The 8764-nt window shown below is 39.3% G+C and overlaps 1 protein-coding gene across 1 annotated transcript; it reads right to left on the bottom strand.

Annotated features, from left to right (window-relative positions):
• Nucleotides 1-722: 722 nt before the first annotated feature.
• On the bottom strand, nt 723-7789 carry themis2 (thymocyte selection associated family member 2). The gene is made up of 6 exons (XM_037784832.1): nt 7564-7789; nt 7033-7173; nt 6526-6951; nt 4201-5417; nt 3812-3929; nt 723-2468 (listed from the first exon to the last, which is right to left on the bottom strand). The coding sequence occupies exons 1-6, from the start codon at nt 7664-7666 to the stop codon at nt 2356-2358; spliced, it is 2118 nt and encodes a 705-aa protein (XP_037640760.1). The 5' UTR covers nt 7667-7789; the 3' UTR covers nt 723-2355.
• Between the last annotated feature and the right edge of the window lie 975 nt (nt 7790-8764).

The raw sequence follows: 8764 nt of genomic DNA on the forward strand, positions 1-8764 counted from the left end.
GGTGGGTCGCAGGATATTTTATCAGCGCCGCCAAATAAATTTGTAGAATTTCTTCCATAATCTTTTATTTAACATTTATATCTGCAGTACACCTTTGAGCCACATGAGGGAGCCTGAATGTTCGTATTCTGATAATTGTAGCCTAATTATATATATATATATATATATATATATATATATATATATAATTATATAATTATTATAATAAATATATATAATCATAAAACATTGAATCTAATATAAAAGGCAAGCATACATTCAGTTTCTTTTACTGAGAGGGATAAAACGAGAGCCTAAATGTATTTATTTGGTCTCATTTCTAAAGTATTTTACACGTGTATATGATTTTAATAACATGTATAAAATTAAGTTGTGATTTATCAAACATATATCTCTTCAAAATGGCTTGTTTACTTATTCAAGATAATATAAGGTGATGCAGAAATGGCAGTAAAGGAACCTTCCTTTATGCACTAATTCGCTCTTATGATTTAGAGATAAGGCCTGTTGTAAATTGGATCACGATGGTTTGTCATTTATAAAAAGTGGGTCCCCAGGAAAAAAGTTTGGGAAACACTGATACTCTACCAGTGTACAAACACTGGTCTGTACAGTGAGCGTAGAAATTATTCAAGCCCTTTCAACTTTCTACATGTTGCTGCATTAAACCCTAATTTAAGACAATTATAAGCCCCATTTCATCCACACACAATCACACGATGAACAAGCAATATGTGCAAATTTATTCAAAATGTAAATACAGAAATAGTTCATTTACATGTGTGTTTAGCCGTGACACCACAAAACCGAAGTTTGCATCCTGTATATTAGGGTCGCACTTGTTTGATGTTTGTCTGTACTGGATTAGGTACATCTGTGGCATGTGGACAAACACATCTGTCTACAAAGTTCCACTGGTTCACACAGTTTACAGGTTTGAACAAAGTTTGAATAAAACAGGTGTGAGCGCATTCTGAAGCTACTTTTTTTTATGATACATGTTTTAAATACAAAATAAAACTCCAGTGAAATTAATCTACAATATGTTTCTAATTAAAATAAATGGTTCCAACCTTCAGAGAAATGGAGAATACACACAAAATGAACTCCCTTACTATTTCGGTATTTCTTTGGCAGTGAGTCATTTCAAAGAAACAAAGAAAAAAAAGAAAACAGGATTTGACACAATGCATGGCACGCTTATTGTACTCAGATCATTAGTTTGCTGTGACGACTGGGAGAACTTCTGCTATTTAGTTATCATTACATGACTGCATGTGAGAAGCTCTAGAGTTGCCTTTTGTGGTTAGGACTGTTGCCTCCCCGCAAGACTAGTTTGAGCCCTTCCTGGCTAGAGTCTGCATGCACACTGTAGGAGGTTGCCATATACATGAAATGCCTGTACAATAAAATATAACACATTATTACAACTCCATGAAATAAATAAGCATTTTTTGAGACAACAAAGTATTGTTTCAACTCTGGTAATTTTTAAGGCTGTTGTTTGTGGTGTTTTATTAGTCCGTAATATACTGGGGGGTGTTGCTGATGTTTAGGTCCAGGATAGACTATATAAAGTAACTGCTATACAATATAGTGGTATTATATAACAAACTACAAGCCGCAGACCCCAAAACTACAAGTTTGAACAAAAAGTACTAATGTACTGTATCATATTTCAAATACTACAAGGGTAGTACTTGTTCAAAGTTTGTGAAACAGCTATAGCCACGCTTATAACCTTGAAGAGGGTGAAAGTTTCGCTGACCACATCAGAAGCAGGGGTGTTACTTTGTGTTTTGTGGATGCTGTCTTGAATGCAGATACATAATAGGATATTTTTTTGTAAGAACTTAATACATTTACTATAATAGCACTAGAGCCAAAATAGATTTTTTGTTATTGTGGTTAAATAAATGTAATTTATGGTGTTGTTAGATTGCCACTAGACCGCCCAGTTAATACAGGTGCGTTAAGCAGGAGAGCAAATAGGTTTTTGAAAGGCTAAACGCTGACAAATATAGTTTGAAACTGAATATCTCTTTAGATTTTGCTAATAGGTAGTAAAAAATATATCTTTTGAAACAGTTTTATATCCAGACTTTTGTATAAATTGTCCAGTAAGTATGTTAAATTCTGACAACTTCAGAGCAGACAAATCCTTGAGCATCCTGATCTTTGGACCCAGGAGCCAAAAAGCCATTGGAATATATAGGCGAGAATACCCACTTCCTCCTCAGTAACCTACCCATCTACCTAGTAATACAGCCACCTCATCAATGACCACTTCACCACTGGCCACTCTTAAACTCAGTTCCTGCTGCCCATATGTGATATTTTGCTAGAATATAAACTCTAGTAATACATGACCCTCTCTTGTGCGTCCTTCATCATTATTGCAAAAGAGTCATCCACAGTTTCATAGTCATGGTCGCTGTCCACATCTGATGAGATTTCTCTCTGTAGCACTGTGGGAGACAGAAGAGTACAATCAGTAATATTCACAATATATAAATTTATCTTACAAAGAAAACGAGGATGAATTGAAAAGCCTGATACGACTTTCTGCCATAGAGCTAAAAATGTTGTTTCACTTCCTCATTTAAACTACAGGAAGACCACAAACAATACACTGTCCTGATGCCATAAATACTTACTGTACTAGAGCACCAAATGTGTATTAATCTGCATATGAAAATAGTCCCAAATGAGCGCCCCACGCACCATGCTTGAATAATATTTGCTGGGAACTACAGTGCCCATCTGTTTTAATAAGTAACTTAGCCTTTTTTAAAGGTCCCATATTATGCTCATTTTCAGGTTCATACTAGAACATGTTTACATGCTGTAATGTTAAAAAAAAACTTTATTTTCCTCATACTGTCAGCCTGAATATGCCTGTATTTACCCTCTGTCTGAAACGGTCCGATTTAGCGCATTTTCACGGAATTCCAACAGAATTGCGTTGCTTGGCAACAGCTTGGATCCATGTGTACTTCCTGTCAGCTGATGACACATACACTGCAACCAGGAATAAACTGGGACACATTTAAAATGTTTCGTTTAAAATTGTGTCATGGGTCTAAATATTGTATATTCGTGACATCACGAATGGGCAGAAATCCTGACAGCTTGTTTCAAATGCAGAGTTTCTGAATACGGGCTGTGTGTATTTCCCTGTGGATTGAGTGTTTCGATACTTTCACAGTATTTATATAGGACTTATGCCTGCTTTATAATAAGAAAAACATGAAAATCTAATTTTTTTATAATATGGGACCTTTAAAAATGAACTATATATCTATGACCTGTTTTTAAATATCTACATTTTCATTTGGAACACATGGACTTGGGGCACAAATAGAGAAGTCAAGTTGGAAAGTAATGTTGTTTTTGGTCTTTTGTTTACAATAAGAAAAATGATAGAATAACAGATTATCCTTTAAAGGAGCAGTGTGCAGGATTGGGCGATATTTAGTGGTGAGGTTGCAGGTTGCAACCACCTGAAACTTCTCCTGTGTGCCAAGCGTGTAGGACGACTACGGGGGCCGACGCGAAAACTTGAAGTGTTTGGTTTGTCTGTTCTGGGCTGCTGTAGAAACATGGCAGCCGGCTCCACAAAGAGGACCCGCTCTAGATATAAAGCTCATTCTAACGTAACAAAAACACAACAATTCTTTGTTTCAGGTGATTATACATTAAAGAAAATTCAAATTTCTGCCTGTAGAGCGCCCTAAATGCTGCCCACTGTTCCTTTAAGAGTTGCCAGTATGGCTGAAACCAACGAGATAAAGTTTGCAGAAAGCGTCACCTTTCTTCTTCGACTCCTCCATTCCCACGTAAGTGTTCGGCAGAGCCTTGCCTGTCGTCATTTCACCCCCTGAGTTCTTTCGGGGTATGACCGGTGGGGGTTGATCATCCAAGAAAGCCTGCACAATAAGAGGAAGTCAGAAGCATTCAGCTTTATTACATGCATGACTTGCTTACCACAGCAAAAAGTGGAAGCTCTGTGTGTTTGCATAGTCGGTTTCTGATAAATTTCCTGAAAGTCACATCGTCAGAAAACGTCTTAGACAGAAGTGATGTGGTTTTAACAGAGTAGCGTGACAAGAGCAAGAAATATTAAAAATGACAGCTTGACCACAATAGATTTTGAATAGCGATTGGGACTGTAATACATGCATGAGACGCCGTACTTACTGGAGGTGGGGGGGCTGGTGGCCTTCGTTTGCTATTTAAAGTCAAATTGGCAAACTCCTTGGTTGGGGAGCTTTTGTCCGGCCCATGTTTGGACTTGTCTGCCTTGGAGGATTTCTTTGTGGATTTTGATGTTTTTTTCAAAGGCTTCGAAGATGACAGATTTCGCTTTGGTGGTCGAGGTGGAGGATCCGCATCTGAGCACCCCTGTTTTCGGAATTCATAAAAGAACGCGTCCGTCACTTCGGTGACCCTATCCACGTGGCACTTAGGTTGTTGGTCACTGGGCCATGGCAGGGCGTCCTTGGTAAAACAGACAGACATAGAAAGCCACTGTGTTGGGATCTCGAAACAGCGGTCCGGCCTGTCAGGAAAGCTTGCCTGGATGGTGGGCTCCAACATGGCCCCCTCTATTCTGAGACCTGCAAACCCAACTAGTGGATCGGTCTCGAGTTCAGTGTCCCGGCTCACCACTTTAACATCCAGCGGCAATCTAAACTCCTTCCCCAAGTCCCTGAGTCTGTACTTCTTGTTATCACCGATCACCTCCACAAAGTGACCCTGCATGTACAGAGGCAGGAAAACCTCCTCTCTCTCATCCACCTGCTTGACCTTCTCTTCATCGTCATCGTCGTCATCGTCATCATCCGGCTCTTGGAGGCGATGACACAAAAGAGCCTCGACGGACTCCTTCTGTCCCTTGCTGCTTTCACAAGGCAACTCCATTGTTTTGCAGCAGACAACCTCCAGCTGTTCTCCCACACTGAGGGCAGGCAGGCCCTCCTCTTCGACCTCCTCACAGTTCCTTGTCACATTCACCTTCAGACCCGGTGCCTGGACTGAAGCGACATACAGCTCATACACCGAATTAAACTCTCTCGGTCGCCTCCGAAACCGTCCACCATATTGCTGAGATACAAGGAAGAACTGCTGTGTCTTTCGGCTCTTCGGGCTGGATAATAAAACCATGGCTGAGGTTCCCGTCTTGTGGAAAATCAGGTGGTTGCTCTTGCTAAGTTCTGGCAGCCAGCTGCACTTGAACAGAGAGCGGGTCTCTGGGCCTTCCAATATCTCAATTACTGTAGGGAAGGATTCCTCTGGCTGGGAAAGGACCTCCGTCAGACTGAGCGGGGTCACAAAATGCACATCCTGACACAGCTCAGTGACATCCACAACATCCACCTCTAAGCTGGAGGGAAACCTCAAGATGTTCTTCCTCACTGTACAGAAAATGAGAGAAACTATGTTAGAAAATGTAATAGAGGCACATGATGATGCTTTATCAGTGAAGGAAGACATATTCAGAACCTTTTAGTAGAAGAAAAGTACCAATATCCTAGTAAAAGTATAGCCACACTGCATTCAAAATCTTACTTAAGCAACATACAATATATATACTACTATTTGAAACTCCAGAAATAAATATGTATTATAAGGTGGAGCCCTGCTATGGCTGCATCTTTGTCATATTATCTTTCATCTTATCTCTTTATGAATATACACACACTCATACCATTACATATATTTACAATCTATTTATCTTTTTTTTCAATTTGTACCTCTGTTCTACCCTAACTACAATTAATATTTCAAGCTGAAGTGATTTTATTTACTTATTTTTTGTATTTCAATTTAATTTAATTTAATTTAATTTAATATTTTAAATTATCTACAGACCATATAGATACAGCTGGAAAAATAGAAAAAAAAACAGTAGGCTAGATGGTGAATATGATTGTATAAATTGCTGAAACTGAAATTAAGAAAAAATCTTACTGAGGTAAAAGTACAGCAATATTAACACCAGCAAAATGTACTGAACATATCCTAAGTAAAAGTACTCATTATGCAGAAAAATGGTCCCTGTGTGTGTTATATTTTAATACAGTATTACTGATCACTGATGCAATGGTGTTGGTGAAGGGGGGCTAATCTTAACTACTTTATTTACTGTAATGTAATCTATTACAATGCATCATATTTAAGGAGATCATCATTGGTTTTGTAAAATCTTAATCTGCACATAACTACTCGGCCTAACTATAAAGTGGGAGATAAATATAGTGGTAAAAGGGCAATATTTGCCTCTCAGATGTAGTGAAGTATAAAGTAGCATGGAATGGAAACAATCAAGTAAAAGTACTTCAAATTCATATTTGAGTGCAGTATTTTGAGTAAATAAAAACAAACATTCCTCTGTAATTGACACACAAACATATTTATAAATTCTAATCAACAGATAAACATTAATAATAATAATAATAATAATAATAGCCATTATATATGTAAGATGCAAATAACTTAAATGAAAAAATGTTTTATGCTCACAGTTCATGATGGCGTGGACCTGGTATATTGGACTGAGGACAAGGGGCTGTTCACGCTTGATGGTGTTGATGAAGCGAAACTTTCGACTACGCAGGCAGGGCGAGGACATGATCTCCCGCAGAGTGAAGCGCTCCTCGTTTTCACACTCCCTGAACTCCCCTTGGGATGAGAGTGGGATGCACACTTCTGCAGAGGCTTCCTGTTGTCCTTGAACGTGGCAGCGCACCTGATCCTCCTTACCCTCATGCCTCTCGATGGAGAGCACCGTCAAAGCTCTCTCGGCCCCCAATGTGAAGTTGCCAAGGGTGATCTTGGAGCGGCTGGTGAAAGAGAATGGCAGACTGGACTCCAGGCCCACGGGCCTTAGGCTCACCATCTCCTCGACCGTGCCGTACGGCATCTCCTCCGGAACAACCTTGAACAAACCTGAGAAACAGAAACAAGTGTCAGAGGTCAGCTAGGAAACAAAATTAGCTGTTCTCATGAGAATCTTGTCTATTGACCAACCTGTGTGGTTGATAGGAAGCTCAAACGTCTCATTGTTGCTGATGTCTTCACAGCAAACTGACAGGAGCTCAATGTTGATGACCTTTATTAGATCCCCGGTAGAAAAGCACACTTCACTCCCAGAAATTTCATACACGGACCCTGAAATGGAGAGTCAGAAACAGAGCAAAGAAGGAACTGAATAACAAGATCAACATTCAATAATGAGCAGATATATCAAGCGTAAACATGCTTTCTTGACACAATCTTAATCTAATATGAAATATTTCTAATTACCAAACATGAACAATAAATGAACAAATGCTCTCTGTCTTATTTGGCTACAATAACGTCTGATTTGGGGTTAAGAAAATCAGCAAAAATGTGTACTATACAGATATAAATCTATGTAATAGATACAAACAGACACAATACAAAACTCCAGTATATATAGCGATTTAATCTCTTCAGATAAGATCTAATCTCTTTCGTTTTGTCCTCATTTGCCCTCGCGGTTTCACTTTACAATGAATAAAACAATTAAATGCCCACCTTGGAAATACACTCCAGAGCAAACCTGTAGAATTTTTGGCAGACAAGAGTTGTCCAACGAAGCAATGAATTGTTGAAGTGGAAAAGAAGTTGGGCCTGCCATCACCGCTGCCTCAGCGAGCTGCAATCAGAAATGAAGGCAGACAGCAAATGGCAAGTGAAGCACAAAAGGAGGTTGCTTTTCTCAGTCAAAAACCACAAAAGTGAATGAGGAAGTTACAGGAGCTGCCTGCACAATGCTTGCACTCACAGGCTGAGAACAAGTGATATGACTTATGCCTTGTTATAGTGTGAAGTTGTGAAAGAAGATATCTGAGTTGTTATTCTGTTATTTAATTGAATGCTGCACAACACATTGATTTACTATCACCCAAAGAAAGTAGACCAAGATACTATAATATATATACCTTTATAAGGTATATTCAAGGTCTAAGAGATTCAAAACATCTCATCTTGTTTTGGCATGTCAAGATGGACAACTTGGTGGTCTGGCGAAACTCATTTTTGTATCACGTAACAACTATATGGACAGATTACACCGAATAGAAAATCTCCCCCATTCTGTTTCACAGCAGCATTGATGCCAAACCACAACAATAGCTAATACTTGACAGGAAGGACAGACATCTTTAACCCAGCCGAGCCAGAAAAGGGTTCCCCGAGCTCTTGAGAAAATTTAATTTTAGTCACTTGTACAATCCTTCTCTCCAAATACATCCTGGTTCCAGTGCCCTTCATGACATATCCTCCATGTGGGGGATTTACCCTTTCAAACTACCTCAGACAAATAATGGAAAAAAGACAACACCCTTGCTTCCTTCTGCTGCTCTTCACTATAGAATAAACTCGGCATCCTCCCACCAGGTGTGACGTGACGAGGTTGCCCCTCACCGCATCTGACAAAACCCACAACACTTGAAACCCTCTCAAAGATCAGCCTGGTCTGTTGATTGGACCTCTTGATCGGTTCCACCTCCTCCCTTTCCATGGCACTACTTGGCAATGCCATCTCTTGTCAAATGCTACCTTGGCAAAACACTAGCGTTCCAATACCCATACTACCATACTATTTAGTATGCCAGAAAAAGATTTAGAATGTCCCAAAACATATTATGTCAAATGCAGTATGCCAAAAATACCAGGATGTCCATACTACATTCGGTTGCATATTGCAGTATGCAAGCCAGCATGCTTTTCTGCC

The sequence above is a fragment of the Sebastes umbrosus genome, chromosome 11 (assembly GCF_015220745.1).
Source record: "Sebastes umbrosus isolate fSebUmb1 chromosome 11, fSebUmb1.pri, whole genome shotgun sequence".
Classification (NCBI taxonomy): domain Eukaryota; kingdom Metazoa; phylum Chordata; class Actinopteri; order Perciformes; family Sebastidae; genus Sebastes; species Sebastes umbrosus.

What these genes read in the sequence shown, in the direction of transcription:
- themis2 (XM_037784832.1), bottom strand. Translation starts at nt 7,666, where the DNA reads ATGGCAGGCCCAACTTCTTTTCCACTTCAACAATTCATTGCTTCGTTG. An exon ending in CTCTGGAGTGTATTTCCAAG is followed by an intron (nt 7,174 to 7,563) that starts GTGGGCATTTAA and finishes TCTCCATTTCAG; the next exon opens with GGTCCGTGTATGAAATTTCT. An exon ending in GGTCCACGCCATCATGAACT is followed by an intron (nt 5,418 to 6,525) that starts GTGAGCATAAAA and finishes TTTTCTGTACAG; the next exon opens with TGAGGAAGAACATCTTGAGG.